At 41.5% G+C, this 21,911-nt stretch overlaps 1 protein-coding gene across 1 annotated transcript in view; it reads right to left on the minus strand.

Annotated features, from left to right (window-relative positions):
- csmd3b (CUB and Sushi multiple domains 3b) overlaps positions 1–21,911 on the minus strand; it is a 1,392,611-nt gene that overhangs the window by 952,280 nt on the left and 418,420 nt on the right. The window contains 1 exon segment of the mRNA XM_052022622.1: positions 9,559–9,753. Within this exon segment, the coding sequence (XP_051878582.1) occupies positions 9,559–9,753 (195 nt within the window).

The raw sequence follows: 21,911 nt of genomic DNA on the forward strand, positions 1-21,911 counted from the left end.
AATTCCTCCACATGCTTATCTAACAATCTCTTGAACTTGACCAACGTATCAGCCTCCACCACCACCCCCAGCAGCGCATTCCATGCACCAACCACTTTCTGGGTGAAAAACCTCCCTCTGACGTCTCCCTTGAATTTCCCACCCATTACCTTAAAGCCATGGACTCTTGTAATGAGCATTGGTGCCCTGGGAAAGAGGCACTGGCTGTCCACTCTATCTATTCCTCTTAATATTTTGTATACCTCTATCATGTCTCCCCTCATCTTCCTTCTCTCCAATGAGTAAAGCCCTAGCTCCTTTAGTCTCTCCTCATAATCCATACTCTCTAACCCAGGCAGCATCCTGGTAAATCTCCTCTGCACCCTTTCCAATGTCTTCACATCCTTCCTATAATGAGGCGACCAGAACGGGACACAGTACTCTAAGTGTGGTCTAACCAGAGTTCTGTAAAGCTGCATCATTACTTCGCAGCTCTTAAACTCGATCCCACGGTTTATGAAAGTTAACATCCCATAAGCTTTCTTAACTACCCTATCCACCTGAAAGGCAACTTTCAGTGATCTGTGGATATGAACCCCCAGATCCCTCTGCTCCTCTACACTGCCCGGGATCCTGCCATTTACCTTGTATTCTGGCTTGGAGTTTGTCCTTCCAAAGTGTACCACCTCACACTTCTCCGGATTGAACTCCATCTGCCACTTGTCAACCCAGCTCTGCATCCTATCAATATCCCTCTGTAAGCTTCGACAGCCCTCCACACTATCCACAACACCACTGATCTTTGTGTCACCTGCAAACTTGCTAACCCACCCTTCCACCCCCTCATCCAAGTCATTAATAAATATCAGAAAAAGTAGAGGTCCCAGAACCGATCCCTGTGGGACACCACTAGTCACAGCCCTCCAATCCGAATGCACTCCCTCCACCACAACCCTCTGCTTTCTACAGGCAAGCCAATTCTGAATTCACATGGCCAAACCTCCCTGGATCCCTTGGCCTCTGACCTTCTGAAGAAGCCTACCATGCAGAACCTTGTCAAACACCTTACTAAAATCCATGTCAACCACATCTACTGCACTACCCTCATCAATCTTCCTTGTCACCTCCTCAAAGAACCATATCAGGCTAGTGAGACAAGATCTTCCCTTCACAAAGCCATGCTGGCTGTCCCTAATCAGTCCATGATTCTCTAAATGCTCATAGATCCTACCTCTAAGAATCCTTTCCAACAGCTTGTCCACCACAGACGTAAGGCTCACTGGTCTGTAATTCCTTGGACTATCCCTACTAACATTTTTGAACAAGGGGATAACATTCGTCACCCTCCAATCCTCCAGTACCATCCCCGTGGATAACGAGGACTCAAAGATCCTAGCCAACGGTTCAGCAATCTCCTCCCTTGCCTCACGAAGCAGCCTGGGGAATATTCTGTCAGGCCCCGGGAATTTATCTGTCCTAATATTTTCTAACAGCTCCAACACATTCTCTCTCTTGATATCTACATACTCTAGAACATTATCCTTACCAACACCATCCTCAGCGTCATCAAGACCCCTCTCCTCGGTGAATACTGAAGAGAAGTATTCATTGAGAACCTCACCCACTTCCACAGCTTCCAGGCACATCTTCCCACCTTTGTCTTTAATTGGACCTACCTTTACTCTAGCCATCCTTCTGCCCTTCACTGCGAGTAAAAAGCCTTGGAATTCTCCTTAACCCTACTCACCAAAGCTTTTTCATATCCCCTTCTCGCTCTCCTCAGCCCCTTCTTAAGTTCCCTCCTTGCTACTCTATATTCCTCATGAGCCCTGTCTGATCCTTGCTGCTTACACCTTATGTATGCTGCCTTCTTCTTCCTAACTAGTTGTTCCACCTCCCTTGTCACCCATGGTTCCTTCACCCTGCCATTCCTTCTCTGCCTCACCGGGACAAATTTATCCCTAGCATCCTGCAAGAGATCCCTGAACATCGACCACATCTCTGTAGTACATTTCCCCTCAAAAATGTCACCCCAATTTACAATCTCTAGTTCTCGCCTTTTCGCCTCATAATTCGCCTTTCCCCAATTAAATATCGTCCCGTCCTCTTTGCTCCTATCCCTGTCCATGACAGTTCTAAAGGTTATGGAACAGTGGTCGTTGTCCCCCAAATGTTCTCCCACCGATAGATCTGTCACCTGACCTGGTTCATTACCTAAAACTAGATCTAATATGGCATTTCCTCTAGTCGGTCTGTCAACAATCCGTCCTGTACACACTTAACAAACTCCGCCCCATCTAAACCTTTGGCACCAAGCAGGTGCCAATCAATATTTGGGAAGTTGAAGTCTCCCACTATAATAACCCTGTTATTTTCGCATCTTTCCAAAATCTGCCTCCCAATCTGCTCCTCAGTATCTCTACTGCTACCAGGGGGCCTATAGAATACTCCCAGTAGAGTAACTGCTCCTTTCTTGTTCCAAACTTCCACCCATATTGACTCTAGAGAGGATCCTTCTACATTATCCACCCTTTCTGCAGCTGTAATAGTGTCCTTGACCAGTATCGCCACCCCTCCTCCTCTTGTCCCCCACCCCCCTATCCCTTTTAAAACACTGAAAACCAGGAATATTCAATATCCATTCCTGCCCTGATGTCAGCCATGTCTCTGTGATAGCCACTATATCGTAGTCCCATGTACTTATCCAAGCTTTCAGTTTACCTCCCTTATTCCTGATGCTTCTTGCATTTAAGTAAATGCACTTTAGCCCATCCACCTTACTACTTTTATAGTCTGTACTCTGCTTCTCCTTCCTCAAAGCCTCTCTACCTGTTAGATCTGACTTTTCTCCATCCCCTTCTTCCTCTGACCTACTCCTCCAGTTCCCATCCCCCTCACAAACTAGTTTAAACCCTCCCGAACCACCCGAGCAAACCTGGCTGCAAGGATATTGGCCCCCATCAGGTTTGGGTGTAACCTGTCCTCTCTGTACAGGTCCCACCTTCCCCTGAAGAGCTCACAATGATCCAAAAATCTAAAACCCTCCCTCCTGCACCAACTTCTCAGCCACACATTTATTTGCCATCTCCTCCTATTCCTACCTTCACTATCATGTGGCACTGGCAGCAATCCCGAGATTGCTACTCTTGAGGTCCTGTTCTTCAGCCTTCTGCCTAGCTCCCTAAACTCACTTTTCAGGACCTCATTCCCCTTCCTACCTATGTCGTTGGTACCAACATGAACCACGATTTCTGGCTGTTCTCCCTCCCGCTCAAGAATCTTGTGGACCCAATCAAAGACATCCAGGACCCTGGCACCTGGGAGGCAACATACCATCCGGGATTCATGCTCACTGCCACAGAACCTCCTATCTGTTTCCCTGACTATCGAGTCCCCTATCACTACTGCCTTCCTCTTTTCCTCCCTTCCCTTCTGAGCAACAGGACCGGTCCCAGTGCCAGAGACCTGGTCTCTGCTGCTAGGCCCCTGCGGGTCATCCCCTCCGACAGTTTGCAAAGTGGAAAACCTGTTATTGAGGGGAACACCCTCCAGGGTCCTCTCCACTATCTGCCTGTTCGTTTTCTTTTTCCTTTTCTCTTCCCTGACAGTCACCCTTCTATCTACTTCCTGGACTCCAGAAGTATCTGCTCTAAGGGGGGTGACTGTCTCCTGATGTACAGTATCTACATAACTCTCTCCCTCCCTGATGCTCCGCAGTGTTTGAAGCTGACTCCTCCCCACAGCTAACCTTGTTTACAGCTTATCCCTGTGGTCACCCCAGTTTTACCCTGTCAGAGACATCCATATTCCTCCCCTCTCTGCAGCTAAACAAGCTTCTTTCGTCTCCTTCCCAGTTCTGACAAATGGTCTTTGCCTTATCTCTGTAATGGAGTTGTCACTAGAGCACTGGAGACTGGGAGCAACAGAGCTATTGGAAGCAGGGCAACATCATATAGTCCCACCCTTCTGCAAAACCAACCAATGTCAGCTATTGAAACTGTCACAAGATCTGTTACAGGACAATCCAATAACTCACTCCAACTAGCACACAATATAACAACAACAACATGAGAAAAAGTAACACATTTGGGGATCCTTCCTGATTCTAAACATTACGTTTTCCATGCACTTTAAAGATGTTACAACACTTCTTTGTTGAAGTCCAATTCATCAGTTCTGGTATCAAAATTGGGACATTTGTGCCATTTAACATAGTTTGCTTGATTCAGTTCCTGTACCGAGCCCTACTAAACAAAAACAGACTGTAATCATTTAAGCAGCATCTTAAAGTTGAACAGCTAACTTATTTGACTACTGATATGGAAAGCTGTTATCATTGGTGTTCATATATATTAGATATAGCTTATGCATTCACTGGATTCTACTTTTGGGCACATTGATGCTTTGATATGTTATTAAAATTCTTTACATTTCAGCTTTTTGATGGAGAATTTATTCTGCATAAATTAGCCATGGTAGTGCAAAATTTGAAAGGTCAGCCTAACTGTAGTGAATCTAATTTTTGGTCTCGCCCATGGTGCAAGCAATCAAATGCATCGATTTTGTACCAGTCATACCTAAAATATATTTACAATCTAAAATTTATTTCATGCTTATTGATTAGGATTACATTTACATATTTTCTCTTTCTAAGCTGTGACTCCCAAAATGGTAAACTCTGCAGAAGGTAAATCACTGCAAAATCAAAGGGTGATCTCGTACTTCCCACCATCATGTGAAACAGATTTCACCTTCCTTCGTAACTATTGGTCCAAAACAAAATGCAAAATTCACCCAAAATTAAATCTAGAAAATGGATGCCCACTGATAGGGAGCAAATCCGGTGTGAATTGATGACATATGCCATCATTATTCGGCAGTTTTTGATCTCCTGGAGGTCATTTTCTGACTTTTGAGTGTTGTTACTGGTATTGTTACCGATCTTCTGACCTGCATGTTAGAAATCCACTTGGCAGAAAATTAAATTTATGGGAGAAAGCCATGTCTAATAATCATTCTTATTAATTGCACAAAGCAAAGCAATGTGAAAAATAACCTGGACCAATTACATTATTATTCCCTTTGCCTAAATAATTGTTTATGATGAGGGTATGATTAACTAAGTTCATCGACATTTTATGAAACAATTGTTTCGCAAATCCTGAGTTGTAATTGTTTTCAAGAAGTATAAGTTCTCTTAACAGGTTTTAATATTGTTTTCAAATTTCTTACTAACACCAAATAATTTGATAATTAGGAGGACTCATACAGTGCAATAGCAACAGTAAACCCCTGAAGAAAGTGAAGTTATTATGAAAGTAAAAATAAGCAGCACATTTAATATGATAGTTTGGAATTTGTGGTCAACAACGAAGTAATGGTACTTGCTGCTGACGTCAAAGAAAGCTGCCAAAGTTACAGGCCAAGAAATTCTTCTGCAACTGGGAAGATGCTTCAAAGGTCCAGTGTGTGAAATTCCATCATACACAAGAATCATTCCCCTGCTCACTCTACCATCGGTGTGGGACCAAGGAACTACAGCAAAAACTACGTTTGAGTGCACCTACCTACACGGGCGGAGGAATCTGTTACGCATCACCAAATCAGGCCTCACTATTGAAGCTCACCACCGTACGTATTGGTTTGCACTGTCTATAACTACACAGCTAATGAATTTCCATCGTGGGCTGCACTTAAGTATTGTGTCACACAATAGAATGTCTAATCTCCAGAGACGTTGAGAGTGTGAGCTCTTCTTCAATGTTGGCTGGTATCAGGCCAGGTCAATGGGATTATTAGTTTGCGGCAGCTGTGATGTCATCCAGCCAACCAAGCAGCCAATCACAGTGAATAATTTTCACCAATCGTAAACAAGGAAGAAAAATGTTACTATTTTTAAAGAAGTTTTTACACCTTAATGGAATGCAAAATTAAAAAGACAAAGTTCCTTAAAGAGATGTTGTGACTGCAGTATAAACTCCCTCTGCTGGTCAGATAGTAAAAAAAACTTCCCACAGAGTGAAAAAGCTACTCAGCTGAAAGTTTTGATTTTACTCAATATTTGCACAGAGAGAACAGTGTCATCTTGGCATGAATATACATATATAATTATGATTATGAATTATTATAACAACCATTTTTTTGCATTTTAACATCTGTTAGCCTAAAATTCTATCCCATCACGCACCAGTTATGTGCTATTTGATGGATTTTTTTTCAAATTATGATGGTTGAATTTGATTGAGTACACCAGTTGTGTACAACAGGATTTTTGACCAATCCATGCATATGATATGCACGCACACACACACACACACACACACGCACACACACGCACGCACACAGATATTTAAGAGATCCCTAAACATGGGAGCGACATCATACAGCGAAAGGCAGAGCCTCAAATATCTGAAGCTGGCCACCATCAGAGGGGTTGAGACGTTCTTCAGATTACTTTGTTAAGTTCTCATTGTCACCTATCAGCCCAACAAACACTTTGTGCCTATGTCCACATGCAGAGCCACCACCCTCTCCCCCCCAACACACACACACACACACACACACACACACACACAAAGACCATATCCCTGATTGACCCACTCCCATGATTGTATCCCAGACTGACACGCTTCTGACTTCATCTCTTCCCTTGTGAATCCTCTCTAGCTTTCTCTCAAACCACAATTTTCTCCCTATTTCCCAGGTTTTCTCACCCTCCACCATCCCACCTTCCCCACCCCCACCACTAATCTGTACCCAACTTCCTGCATTGGCAAGAGATTACAATGGAAAAGCCATTTTAGTCAGTCTAATCATGTGCATGAGGCTGTGGGTTTGCGTGCTTCATACCAAACAGGCAATGGCACCCACTCCAATGCTTTCACAACATCCCTACAAACTGCAAAATAAACACTGTCTGAGGAAACTGCAATCCACATTCATAACATTGCGTATTTAATTTTTTTTCTTGGTTCAGTCTTTTCAAAAATATATTTCTATCTCAGACACTGATAGTCAGAAGTACATGGAATGAATGAATTTGAGGCAAAGTACAACACACTAATTTTACTGTATAGCTGTTAGCATGAGTAACTGGGAATGAATTTATTAGCATGAATCTTGTTGTTCGATAACTGGTATTTAATCAAACAGTTTCACACACTTCCTATGTAAAATGAACTGGCTCTGCAATTACTAATTTCAATTAAAAGTTATGAAACAGAAAGGGTTATCACTGCAACATTGGTTCAATAACAGCTTTGGGAATAAAGAAACAATTTAATGTTGGTCGGCACTGTATTTGAAAGAGTGTTCAGATTTTTTTTTAACTTTATTTATACAGCACAGTAACAGGCCCTTCCGGCCCAAGGAGCCCACACCACCCAACTACACCTATGTTAAGCCACTAACCTGTACACCTTTGGAATGTGGGAGGAAACCGGAGCACCCAGAGGAAATCCACGCAGTCACGGGGAGAACATACAAACTCCTTACAGGCAGTGGCAGGAATTGAACCCTGATTGCTGGCGCTGTAATAGTGTTACACTAACCGCTACATTACCATGCCTGCCCTCTTTATTACATTAGGTATTCCTGACATTCAGACCATTGTTCAAATAACCCATTTTACAATACACATTTTATTCCTACCAGACACACTGGATTATAATTTTGTCCGTTGGCTAATATTAATAAATGGAGGGGGACGATCCATCCATTTGTGAAAGAGGTGCATTTCATTGACAACGCTTGGAAACCTGGTGCAAGCATGGCAATACATTCAGCAGGTGAAAAGGATTACTTGAGATGATTATATGACCTTACATCTGTTTCCCTGCTACCAAAGATTCCTAAAATAGCTGGTGTTTCTTGCTTTCATCATCACCTTTCCACCATTCCAACAAATTACCAAAACGTTATTGAAAATCAGGACATGAAAAGAATTGTGGTGATCTCTGCAAGTAACAAAAATATATTGAAATAAAAATCAACAGCATATGTGGAATTTGAGAAGGCACACATGAAATGATTTGTAAGTGTGGGCAAAGCACAATAATACTTGGTTGAAAATCAAAAAAACTGTAGATGTTGGAAATCTAAAAGATAAACAGAAAATGCTGGAAATACTCAGCATGTGGGAAGAGACAAAGAGTCAATATTTCAGGTTGGAGACCTTCATCAGAACAGAAAAGGAACTTCCAAAGCTGTAAGGAGGCCAGAGAGGAGGATGTCTCTGATAGGGTGAAACCAGCATGACCAAGGGGATAAGTCGTAAGCGAGGTTATGAGACATTTGGTTCACTGTTGAGTCTACAGCTTGATTTCCAGTTGTCTGTGTATTGGTTCATTCTTCAGGAAACTGCAGCAATATGTCAGATTGATTTGTTTCTTTGTATCAAGAGTCAGGAAGTTATGTTTAAGCTTTATAAAACTCTGGATAGGCCACACCTGGAGAAGTGCATTCAGTTCTGGTTGCCCTATTATAGGATGGATGTGGAGACTTTGGGGAGGATGCAGAAGAGATTTACGAGGATGCCGCCTGGATTAGAGGGCATGTGCTATAAGGAGAGGTTGGACAAACTAGGGTTGTTTTCTCTGGAGTGGTGGAGGCTGAGGGCAGACCTGATAGAAGTTTATAAGATTATGAGGGGCATAGATAGACAGTTGGTATCTTTTTCCCACAGTTGAAAAGTCTAATACTAGATGGCATACGTTTAAGGTGAGAGGGAGTATGTTCAAAGGAGATGTGCAGAGCAATTTTGTTTTTACACAGAGAGTGGTGGATACCTGGAATGCATTGCCGGGATGGTAGTGGAAGCAAATATGATGGAGGCATTTAAAAGGCTCTTAGATAGGCACATGAATATGCAGAGAATGAAGGGATATGGTCATTGTGTGCAGGCAGAAAGGATTAGTTTAGTTTGGCATTTAATTACTAATTTAATTGGTTCGGCACAACATCATGGGCCGAAGAGCTGTGTGTGTACTGTTGTACTGTTCTATGATCAATGTCCTATGTACAACAATAGTTACAATCTTTCTCAAAACTGCTATTGTTGACTCTTGAAGATTAATCAGTATTAAAATTCCTCGGATAGAAAACTGTGTCCTAAATCTCAATTACTTTATTCTATAAATTTGTACCGGTAATGGATTCCTTTATTGAAATCATAATAAACAGTGATCTTTGATCCTGATGACTCATTTTTACTGTTACATTCTATTTGAACTCAGCACCTTAAAATGAGCTCAGCCCTTAATATTATCTGTATGACTCGAGACGTCGTAAAGTGAAACAAGTTCTCACGAAACAAGGGGAATCACATAATCTCTGCAGTAGAATCTATACTGTATATTCTGAATTCAAATTCTGTATTTTAATATGGTATGCAACATATGGCAAAGTGTTTAAGTCATTAGGGAAAGATCTATTTCAATTTAAAACACCATTCATCGGGGAATCATTTTTATATGTAAATAAGATACACCATAAAACACAATAGACAGCAACAAGCAATGTCAGTGAATAGTCTTTCCAGATTTTGAAAAATAAACATCTGACAAAATTCATTTTACTCACCCTTACAAATGGGAACAGGGAAATCCCATGATGCAGTATTTCCTGAGCTAGCCATGCAGGTCAGCTGGGGATGTCCATCGAGGATATAACCATGCACACAGGAGTACGAGATCCTGTCTCCAACATCAAAGCTTGTGCCATGAACAATACCTCCATGTGGTACACCAGGGTTTCCACAAGTACTGCTCTGCAACTCTGTGGAATAAAGAAATTAAAATAAGTGAAGACAGTCTCCAACAACAGCTTTCAAATTGATCCAGCCTCTAAAATACATCTGGGCATATCTTTCTTTGGACAATTGTATTCATTATAAAGTTGGTATAAATACAACATTTCTTTCTGCATCTCATAAATACTAATATTCTCTGTGCAAAAATGTTAACTAGTTTATCACTATTTTTCTAATCTTCCTTGCATATTGCTAAACCTCACATTTCCCAACTATGTTTTGCTTACTTGATTAAGCAGTCTATATTCTGCCAACTCGTGCATCCTGATCAAATTTCTGCTCAACTTCCACCTAAGTTATAGTGACAGAGCAGAGTAGTCTCAAAGCAATTCTTGGTGACATTTATTTCCTCACTTCTGCTGATCTTAAAACACAAGTGCCTTGAAACTGGGTCACGTAGCATTGTACTTTTCAACAACATGCGAGTCAAACACAATAGCAACCATTTCAGGGTCGTTTCATGTCATGTAGATATTCAGCTGGGCCTTTGCTTGTATGATTTCCATAAAAAATTTCATCATTTACCATGCAACCCTGCTTTTGAAGCACCACAAGGAAATTTAAAGCAAATTATCCCTGGAGCGAATATTATTCGATGCTCCCTGGATAACAAGGATTTCTGAATGAAAGGCAGGACTGGAAATCCACTAAGATGTCCCATAATTATATTTCATTGTTCTGCTTTGCTCCTTCCCCTTCCCCATACATGATACAGTCTCTGTATCACTGATCAATCTATAACACTCTGATTGGCCTAGGCCTGACCCACACTCTCCCACTAACATTGCACCTCCTGACTGTCTGATCTGTCTCCCTTTCCCTATCCTTTTCCCCAAGGTATATATGCTCCGTCCTCTGTTGGCCCTGTGATCTTCTGAAGCCCCAGTCCAATCCCACTCCACTTCATCTCTAGCCACTTAAATGTTGGCCCTTGCCCAAATAGACCTACCACTACCCCATCACTACTGTGCTTCTTTGTCAATCTCAGCCCCTGATTGGGTTTATGACTACCGCCGCTCGTCTCCCTTCCACAGCAGGAATAATATCTTCCCTATTGCCCAAAGCCATTATCGATGGAGGTTACTTATTTAGTGAGTTGTTACAACAAGAAATGTAATCATTACATTTTTTAAAGCAAAAAGTGAAGATTATTTTAAAATACATAGCAATAGTATGAGTGCAGGGCAGTGGGATTAGCTTTGGAGTAGTTGATCAAAGAACAGACACAGGCCAAATCCCATCCGAGAATTTCTAGGATAAAATCTTAGGTCACAATATGAATCGAATAAGTTAAATAAAGACTCACAGTAGAGGGCAGGAGAATTAATACAACTATGTTTTTTTGTATATTTATCATGTTTCTTCCCACTGAAGAGTTTTTACACACATTAGTAAAAGTGCTGTGGATTTTGCAATGGGTCATTACATCTGTGTGTTCATATCTCGAAGGAGTTCTGAAATATTATCAAAGCCTGGATTAATCCTGCAGTGATTACTCACCTCTAAATGTCAGTAAAGCCATGAAGAAATCTAAGGGGACGACACATACATCCTACACAGCAGCTGCTATTTATACAGATGGTCATTTTGTCTGAATTGTCTGGTTTTATAGGTATGTTTATAACCCTTATGTTTTAATTGATAGGTGTTGGAGAAATATATAAAAAAGCTTGCCTTTAATGTAACTTTCTCTCTTTATTTTTATCTTTGTGTCTGCTAAAGAATTTTTTGCCTCACTACTATCAGTTTTTGAAAACATACATTGAGGTGAAAAGTGAAATATAATAATTACACAAATATCACATCAATTACATTATTGTTTCAACTGCAGAATTAAAATTACTGTGAATGTAATTTAAAAATTATGTTCATAAAATTTATGTTACAAAGCTGCAAATTATAGCATCTGGGCTCTTAAAATGCATTTGGTCAAGTTGTTACTGTTTGGCAATGCGGTATTTATTGTCCAACATTAATTTGCAACAATCTTGGAGTTTCAAGGTTATCACTACTGACACTTGTATTTTTTAAAAATACTTCCAGATCTATTTAATTACTTGGATTAAATCCCCCAGCTGCTGTGGTGTAATTCTTCAATGTAATAGTAACCACTATACTACAATGCTCCTGTGCTACTTAATAAATTTGTTAGAACAATGATTGAGGGGGTTGACAGTGTGGATGCTTAACTGGCTGTGAGAGAGAAAGCAGAGAGTACCATTAAATGATTACTTTTAGCCTGATGGGAAACATCCAGTGGTATCCCCCAGGGTCAGTCCTCTGACCGTTGCTCTTTATAAAATATACTAATGACTTAGACAAGGATGTAGGAAATATAATGTTAAAATGTGCCAATGACACAAAGCTTGGAAGTTAGTCACAGATGTCAGAACAGACAGACTGGTGAAATAGGGAGATAGGCAGCAGATAAAAGTTAATGTAGAGAAGGATGAAATAATGTATTTTGACAGGAAGAATGCAAAGAGGCAGTGTGGGCTCAGTGACACAATTCTAAGGGTGATATAGGAACAAAGAGGCTTAGGGGGAATGCACATAAGTCTTTGAAAATGGCTGTGGAAGTTGATAAAAGTATTAAAATGATAACTAAAGAAAAAGTGTGTTGAGATGTTGGGGAGAGTTCAAAGGAGATTTCTGAGAGTGGTCCCCCTTCTAGGGATAAGGATTTTCAATTCCCTGGAGAAACCGGGGTCATTCTCCTTAGAACAGGAAAGCATTAGAAGACATTTAACTAAAGGCGGTTAAGGCATGTTCCAAGGCTAGTACAGAGAAAATCTTTCCTTTGGCTGGAGGTTTAGCAGTCAGTGGACAATAATTTTAGATTCTTGGCAAAATAGCCAGGGGTGAAACTTCTTTTTACTCAGTATGTTGTGATGATCCGGAATGTTTATAAAACTCTAGTTAGGCCGCATTTGGAGTATTGCAGTTCTGGTCGCCCCATTATAGGAAGGATGTGGAAGCTTTGGAGGATGCAGAAGAGGTTCACCAGGATGCTGCCTGGATTAGAGCGCATGTGGTATGAGGAGAGGTTGGACAAACTTGGATTGTTTTCTCTGGAGCGGCGGAGGTTGAGGGGAGACCTGAGAGAAGTTTATAAGATTATGAAAGTCATATTGGTATTGGTATTGGTTTATTATTGTCACTTGTACCGAGGTACAGTGAAAAACTTGTCTTGCATACCGATCATACAGGTCAATTCATTACACAGTGCAGTTACATTCGGTAGTACAGGTAAAAACAATAACAATACAGAGTAAAGTGTCACAGCTACAGAGAAAGTGCAGTGCAATAAGGTGCAAGGTCATAACAAGGTAGATGGTGAGGTCAGAGTCCATCTCATCGTATAAGGGAACCGTTCAATAGTCTTATCACAGTGGGGTAGAAGCTGTCCTTAAGTCTGGTGGTACGTGCCCTCAGGCTCTTGTATTTTCTACCTGATGGAAGAGGAGAGAAGAGAGAATGACCCGGGTGGGTGGGGTCTTTGATTATGCTGACTGCTTCACCAAGACAGCGAGAGGTAAAGACAGAGTCCAAGGAAGGGAGGCTGGTGTCCATGATGCGCTGGGCTGTGTCCACAACTCTCTGCAGTTTCTTGTGGTCCTGGACAGAGCAGTTGCCGTCCCAAGCCGTGATGCATCCAGATAGGATGCTTTCTATGGTGCATCGATAAAAGTTTGTGAGTGTCAAAGGGGACAAACTGAATTTCTTTAGCCTCCTAAGGAAGTAGAGATGCTGGTGAGCTTTCTTGGCCGTGGCATCTATGTGATAGATAGAGTAGACAGCTGGTATCTTTTACCCAAGGTTGAAATGGGTAATACTGGAGGACATGCATTTAAAGTGAGAGGGGGTAAGTTCAAAGCAGATGTGTGCGGCAAGTTTTTTTTAAACAGGGAGCGGTGGGTGCCTGGAATGCACTTCCAGGGATGGAGGCAAATACGACAGAGGCACTTAAGAGGCTTTTGGGTAGGCACGTGAATGTGCAGAGAATGGAGGGATATGGACATTGTGTGTAGGCAGAAGGGAATCATTTAGTTGGCATTTAATTACTAATTTAATTAGTTCGGCACAACATCATGGGCCGAATGGCCTGTTCCTGTGCTGTACTGTTCTATATTCTACAAAAGGGAGGCAGTAGCCTTTCAACGACAACTTTTAAGAGCTGGATATCTATTCAAATATAGAAAAATAGAAGCATGAAAATGGGACAAATTGAAATCACAAGAAAATGTATGAAAGCTTTCTATTTTTTTCTATTTATACTGTAGTTGGTGGCTTTTCCGATTCAGCATAAATTTTCAAGGATTCTCCAGAATTCTAAGCTCATTCACAGTGCTCTCTCTCTACTCATCATCTTAACTGTGACATTCATTTTTTTGTTAATTATTCAACTTCAACTGCACATTCATTAACACCCTCCAGATCAATATACCCAGGAGATTTATCCTCCATTCCTGCCCATGAAAAAAGGTTGTTGGATCCCAACAGAGCCAGAGATGGTAAGAAAGGTTCCGGGAGTCATGAATAGGCAAAAATCAAACTTATGTTATAAAAGCGACAAGTTTTATAGATAAGAGGGATTGTACTGAGAGACTGATTAGTTATAATTACAACACAGAGAATCTTGAGAACTGGAATGTGGGATGACACGATTGAATTGTTAGGAGTGAAGGAGTATAATTTTGGAATAATATCACCTGCAGCAGGATTGGTGAAATGCAAAGAACCAAAAATATTTCTCGCAGAGAGGGAGGAAGATACCAGTACTGCATGAAGATCATGTAAAACGCAGCAAGGGATTTCTGACATCTCATCCAACAGAGAAAGAGACTCATACAAAAACGGAAAATGCTGATCAAGTGGCATTGCTGGAGGAAAATGGGAATTTCAGTTCAATGATCTTACACCAGGAATGGTGCAGGTTGGAGCTGAAACAATATTTGAGGTGCAGAGAAAGGGAGGAAAGGGCAGAAGGGAAGGTCTGTGGAGGGGAGACAGAAGCCTATTGGTGACAAGTGACTGAAAGTTCAGCATCACTTTAGTGAACTGTGTGGAGATTTACAAAAGATAGTCACCCAGTATGCATCTGGTCTCCCCAACGTAGAACAGAATACATTGTGAGCAGGAGTGCACTATATACACTTGGAAAATAAAAGTAGGTTGCTCCTTCACATTAGGCCTTGAATTCTCCAGTTTAAAAGAATGAGAGATCATCTCATTGAAACTTACAAATTTCATTCAAGGCTCAATGGGTTTGATGCAGGAATAATGTTTCTTCTGGCTGAGGAGTGGATATTTAGGGAACCAAGGAATAATGTTTCTTCTGGCTGAGGAGTGGATATTTAGGGAACCGAGGAATACGGGGGGGGGGGGGGGGGGCAGTGCAGAAAAACAGCACTGAGGTAGAAGATCAGCCAAGATCTTGATGGACGGCAGAGCAAGCTTAAAGGGCTAAGTGGTCTACTCCTTTTCTTATTTCTCATGCTCTTATGTTTGTATGGTGGGAAGGAGGGAGGTCAAAGAGCTAGGGTTGCATCTCGTGCAACTGCAAGAGAAGCTGTCATGGCAAGAGCATGCTTGGTAAAGTTGGAGGTGTAACCCAGAGACTCACAGTGGGAATGGTTCCACTGGAATGCTGAAAGGAAAGGAGAAGATGGATATGGTGATGGCATCATGCTGGTGATGCCAGAAATAATGGAAGGTGGTCTACTGAATATGAAAGCTGGAGGTGTGAGTGTCAAGTACAGGAGGAACACTGTTGAAGTTCAGGAAAAGAGAGCAAAGGGTACAGCGGAAGTGAAGGAGGTAGAACTGATGTGGGTAAGGGCCTGGTGGAGATAAATCCTTGGCTGAAAATGGAGGAACACACATTGGCAACATGAAAGTGGAAAATGTTACCTTCAGGACAGACGTGATAGGCATAAAAAAACTCAGTGATCGGAATTGTTTCCTTACAGGAAACAGGGTGGGAGGAAATGTAATCATAGCACCCATGGCAGTTCTCCCCGTGTCTGTGTGGGTTTCCTCCAGGTGCTCTGGTTTCCTCCCACATTCCAAAGACATACAGGTTAGTAAGTTGTGTTGGTGCCGGAAGCGTGGTGACACTTGCGGGCTTCCCCTAGAACACTCTATGTAAAAGATGCATTTCACTGTGTGTTTCAATGTACATGTGACCAGTAAAGATATCATATCAGATACCACCCAATACCCAGAAAAGATGACAACAAGACAGAGGGTCAAAAGGGAAGGATGGAGATTGGCAGCAAAGCTAATGAAATGTTTCAACTTAGGATGAGAGCAGGAAGCAGGAGCAACAGACTCATTAATGCTTCACTGAAAACAAATCATGTTCCATATATAATGCGAAGAAACAGATATAAATAGGGCTAGCCAAAAGTAAGATGTTATGCAGTACAGAATTGGTTGGTGCACAAGAAGAACTTTTTTTATTCTTGGAGGCAGTTTTAGCAGGAGAGAAGATGCTGGAATCCCACCTTTGGTCCAAGGAGGAAGGGAGTGGGTGAAAGCTAACAGTTGTTGAGGAACCATTGTTGAAGGCACCAAGGCAAGAGGTGTAAAAATTTATCAGAACTACAAATGACAAAGAACCTCTAACTTCACCAGTTTAAATGAGCGAGATATTTATTGATTCATCTGATCAAAGCGTGGAGTATTCTTGAGATTTTCCGCTTTGCGTATGTATGGCTTGAAACTGATGGAATCTATCAGCAGGAAAAGGGAACTGGATCATAACACGAGGAGCTTCCTGTGAGAAAGAACAGTGACAGAATGAAGCTCCAGGGAGCATCTGAATTAAAATGAATGAGTGAGATCAAGCAGTCAAATGGAGAATAAATACAGTAATAAATACACATTTTGCAGGAAATATATAATGGTGTAGTGACTGCTACCGCGATGTGAAAGCAAGACACTAGTTGGCGGGCTGCAGAACAAAAACTGATTTCTTTTCCCACCTTGCGCGGGCCTTTTAAGAGGAATGGTTCCCGCCCAACAAAAACAGAAATGATGTATGCGCTACGTCATCAAAGGCCCAACGCCATCTTGGGCCTCACCACTCCGACGACGCGCGACCTGACCGTCGAGCCGGTTCGCTTGCTCAAACGGCAAGTCGCTACAATGGTAAGTTATTTAGAAGCACAGGGCACAGATCCCATCAAAAGCTTGAAAGATGTCTTAGACCTTGATGACCGATTTCTTTGTTTTTAGACTGAATTTTGTTGAGGGGTGAATTGAAATGCAACAATTATTGGTCACATACTGCAAACAATGGTCACATACTGCAAACAGTAATGGTATAGGAATCATCATCAATACATTGTCTCAACAGAGAATGTCAGAAGATGCAGTGGCAAATCTGTAAAGTTGCCTCCCTGAGGGACTGAATAACATATATTCTATTGTGTATGCAGTTAATATTTAATTCTTTACGACTGCGTTCAGTTCCAAACTTAAAAGAGGAAGTGTTTTTTGTGGTACTGTAAAACAGCCAATATCATATCAGCCTCCTGTTAGACCTCTCTTCAAATTTCACCCAAATTCAAAATCACCCCAAAGTTCATTTTTCAGAATGCCAAAGTTAAGGTATTTTCTTTGGTTCTGAGTGATTTTTGATTTTCTTTCATCTATTTCACAGCTAGAATTCTCAAAAAGATTATAAACTTTAAATAATTTAGTTGAAAAAATGTAAATTTTGAAAAACAATTTAATTGTTCAATATGTTGAGGAAAGAGCAACTAAGTAATTTTGGATATTGATATTGCAACAAATAAGTTATTAAGCTAATAATGAACAACATGTGTTTCATTTTTGGATGAACTTTGATCATGATTGAACATAGGTTAAATCTTAAATATCATGTTTCTTACAAATTACTAATGTTGAATAATGGGTGTGGCTATTCATTTAAGTGATTATCTGGCATTCCAAAATGCAGGACAGTCAGTGTAAGCTATCGCACTCTTTGAGTGGGAAGGCTGAAGCCTACAGGTATTCAATCAAATGTGCAATCCAGAATAATACCAGACTAGATATTCGATGGCAAGTGCTCATTTTCAGACATTCCAAATCTTTCAGGTGCACCTATAATAATACAGCATCTATTTGATCCAAAACTGATCGATTATTCTAACCACATCCTACATCTGCACCTACATAACTTGCACAATTGCACTGAGCCCTGGACCAATAAGGAGCCCTAAATGGTTAATAAAAACAGAAAATGCTGGAAATACTCAGCAGATCAGGCTTCATTTGTGGGAAGAGAAACAGAGTTAATGTTTCAGGTCAAAAATCTTGTCAAGCTTTAGGGAGGGCAGGGGAGGGGGATGTTGCTGATGCAATTTCTGCCAGTTCCAAAGAGATTCTACCACCAGACACATCTTACCCTCTCCCCCTCCTTCAGCATTTTGCAAGGACCGTTCCCCTCATGATTCCCTGATCCACTCTCCCATTCCCGTGAATCACCCTCCTTCTTACAACACTTTCCCTTGCAATTACAGGCGATGCAACACGTGTCCTTTCATCTCTTCCTACCTCACCATCCAGGGACCCAGTCTATCCAGGTGAAGCAGTGATCCACATGCACTTCTTTCAGCCCAGTGCATTGGGTGTTTACAATGTGGTCTTCTCTGCATTGGAGAAACCAACAAGCAGACTGGGTAACTGCTTTGTGGAGCACCTGCTTTCAGTCTGCAGGGGTGACCCTGAGCTTTTTGTTGTCTGCCACTTTACTTCTCCATCCCACTCCCACTCTGACCTATCAGTCTGTGGCCTCCTGCATTGTTACAACAGGGTCCAATACAAATTTGAGGAACAGCACCTCATCTTCTGTCTGGGCACACTGCAGCCTTCTTAATTTCTGTCTGTATCAGTCATCCATCTCTGACACTGGCTCAGCTTGTCTGTTTTGTCCCCCTTTATTTCTTTGTTTCCTATGGAAGTGGAGGCCATGCCCTGCCGGGAATGTCTTCCTGCTCTGCATTTCACAACTCCTACATTCTTTTGTCCATGTTCTCACTCTCCAACTGCTCCCAATCACTCACTGACTAAGTATCATAGCTCACGGAACATAGAACATTGCAGCACAGGAACAGGCCCTTCAGCCCACAATGTTGTGCCGAACTAACTAAATTAGTAATCAAATGCCCAACTAAACTAATCCCTTCTGCCTACCCAATGTCCATATCCTTCCATTTTCCACACATTCATGTGCCTATCTCAGAGCCTTTTAAACTTCCCTATCCTATTTGCCTGCACCAGCACCCCTGGCAGCTCATTCCAGGCATCCACCACCCTCTGTGTTTAAAAAAAACCTGCCCCGCCCATCTCTTTTGAACTTACCCCCTTTCACCTTAAACGCATGCCCTTTGGTATTAGACATTTTAACCTCTGGAAAAAGATATCCTTGTTTGAAGTTACAGGTCACACCAGTCTTATTTCCCCCAGCATCTCTGCAGCTCGACAAGCTTTTTTTGATCTCTTCCCAGTTTAACCGGAAATGTTAACCCCATTTCTCTTCCCACAAATGGAGCCCGACCTTCTGACTTTTTCCAACATTTTCTGTTTTTACTTTAGATTTTCAGCATCCGCAGTTTTTTGTCATTTTCACCCGAAATGGTTCCCATTCTGTAAATAGTTAGCATTGGCAGTATTTGTTTCTCCAGATAGCCTGAGCTTCCTGCCTAATGCATTCCTTTTCTCCATGTCTCATTTGTACAGATTCCCCACACTAGTTACCCCTTCAGCAACTCCTCCCCCCACAATGAAAGGCAAGCACCAAACCTGATGGGGGTGGGATTGTGGGGACGGGGTGGTACTATATACACCATGTACAGAATGACTGCAGCAACACACCATGGCTTCTGTGGCAGCATCTCGCCAATCCGTAACCTTCACCATCAGCTCAGTGCTGGAATTTGCAGCAGAAGTTTGCATGTGCCAGTCCCTGTTCTGACATCCAAGAAAAGATTCCGAGCCGGTACGTTACTGATGATCGTATCGTCTCGGACAAGATGCTAAACAAAGGCCCCATCCCGCTCTCAGAGAGAGATCATATTGCACTATTTGAAGAGCAAGGGAGCTATCCTGGTGTCCCAGCCAACACTTATCCCTCAACTAACATCTAAAGAGGATCATCTGGCCATGTATTTTCTTTCTGTTTGTGGGATTCTGCTGAGCACAAGCTGGTTGTGATGTTTCCTACATTTCTACTGTGACTACTTCAAAAGGACTAAATTGACAGTAAATCCCAACAACCAGCCCCACACCCACCCCAACCATGCCTCTCCTTTTCTTCCCTTTCCTAGCCTCTCTTTTTTCTACCCCCAACTTTTGTCTTCCTTACCTGTGACCCATCCCCCAGTGGATCTGCTCTCCCCTCCTCCCCGGCTTCTGCCTATCACTATCTCTCACCTGCATCTACCTATCACCACCCTGTGCCCACCCCCACCTCCCCTCTTTTGTCCACCTGTCACTGCTCTGCTTTTCTCTCCTATATATTGCCTTCCCTTTTCCTATCTTCAGTCCTGACGAAGAGTCCTGACCCGAAACGTTGACCGCCTGCTTTTCTCCACGGATGCTGCCTGGCCTGCTGAGCTCCTCCAGCATCATCGTGTTTTTCATTCAGTAAAATATTATTGGTGGTGAAAGATGAAAGTTTATAATTCTTTTATATTTATTTTAAGAAGGCATGGGTAACACATGCACGGGAAAACTAAGACACCAAATTTCTTTTACAGTCACACATCATTCTGATTGGGCTCATTTTCTAGTTGACTCGTCACACCTGAAAGAGAATCTTGGGAACTGCTTTCCTGACAACACCTTTCTTAGGTTCACTAGAGATGGACATGTAATGAAGGCCTTGCAAAAGACACCCACATTCCAAGAATACAAATTTTAAAATCTACATTGCTGAGTTCAGTTGTAGCAATGCACCATCAACTTTGGTCTCCTTGGCAACTTTGTAATAGATCTTATTTTGACTCCTTTTATGAATAAAATGCTCCCTTCAGAGGTTGATATCCTCTAGAGAACTGAATGCTTCTAAAGCAATCAGTGATATAGATTTAATTGGGTTTACTCATTTGTTGCAAACTGGACATCACACATGGCCAATTACACTTAGATGTCAGTTTAAAGGATATTCACCCAATATTATTTATAAAAAGCTGTTGTGAAAAACTCAAAGCATTTAAATTCTTTTCCAGTGTTTTTTTTGTATTATAATGGGGAAAGAAACTTTACCCCATTGCGCAGGCTTATTATGTGCTCAGCAGTCAGGTTCACATATCGACTGATTTCGAAATATAAGCTTATTTCCTGATACTATTACTAAGCAATCCATAAATTATAGGCAAATATGTCCTATGCCAATATTAATCAAAGTATTGCAATGACACTATCTTAACATTCTTAAATAAAACACCCATAACGCTCTTGCAATAAAACACACAAGTTAGTGTATATTTTTTTTACAAACTCTATTCTCCTGGTAAATTCCCCATACATGCCATTCCACTAAATTTTAACAACGCTATTATAACGTGCAGCTTGGCGAACTGAACTTGCAGAATAATTCATGCTTTCCCTCCTTTTAGAATATTCTGGATGTAGGATGGACACAAATCTTTTGAGAACTTGTCTCCAATGAAGCAAATGCAGCTAAGTATGGAGATAGCTGCAGGTACTGTATATACTATAATTTTGCATGGCATTATGTAATAATTGAAAAAAAAGTTTCCGAAGTTGTCAGTGATGCTTCATTGTGTGATAATGAAGTCATAGTGGAAGTTCTCAGGGTGTCCACAAAAGGTAGCTTTTCTCCCATAGACCTCACAGAAAACCTGCAAACCCCCTGTCTACAGCTGTCCATTTCTTATGGGTTGCTCTGAAGCCCACTATAATTGCCACCTGTGAAAAGACTCGTGGTTTCTCTATGAAGGATTGGTTTGATGAGAATGACCAGGATATTGAGGAGCTAATTAAATGTAAACCTGAGAATTCCTGGATTGGAAGCTCTACAACACTTCAAGGAAAAAGAAACAGCCTTACAGACACCTGGATCCTTGATTTTCTAACAAACAGACCG

This window comes from Pristis pectinata, chromosome 9 (genome assembly GCF_009764475.1).
Source record: "Pristis pectinata isolate sPriPec2 chromosome 9, sPriPec2.1.pri, whole genome shotgun sequence".
In the NCBI taxonomy this organism is placed as follows: domain Eukaryota; kingdom Metazoa; phylum Chordata; class Chondrichthyes; order Rhinopristiformes; family Pristidae; genus Pristis; species Pristis pectinata.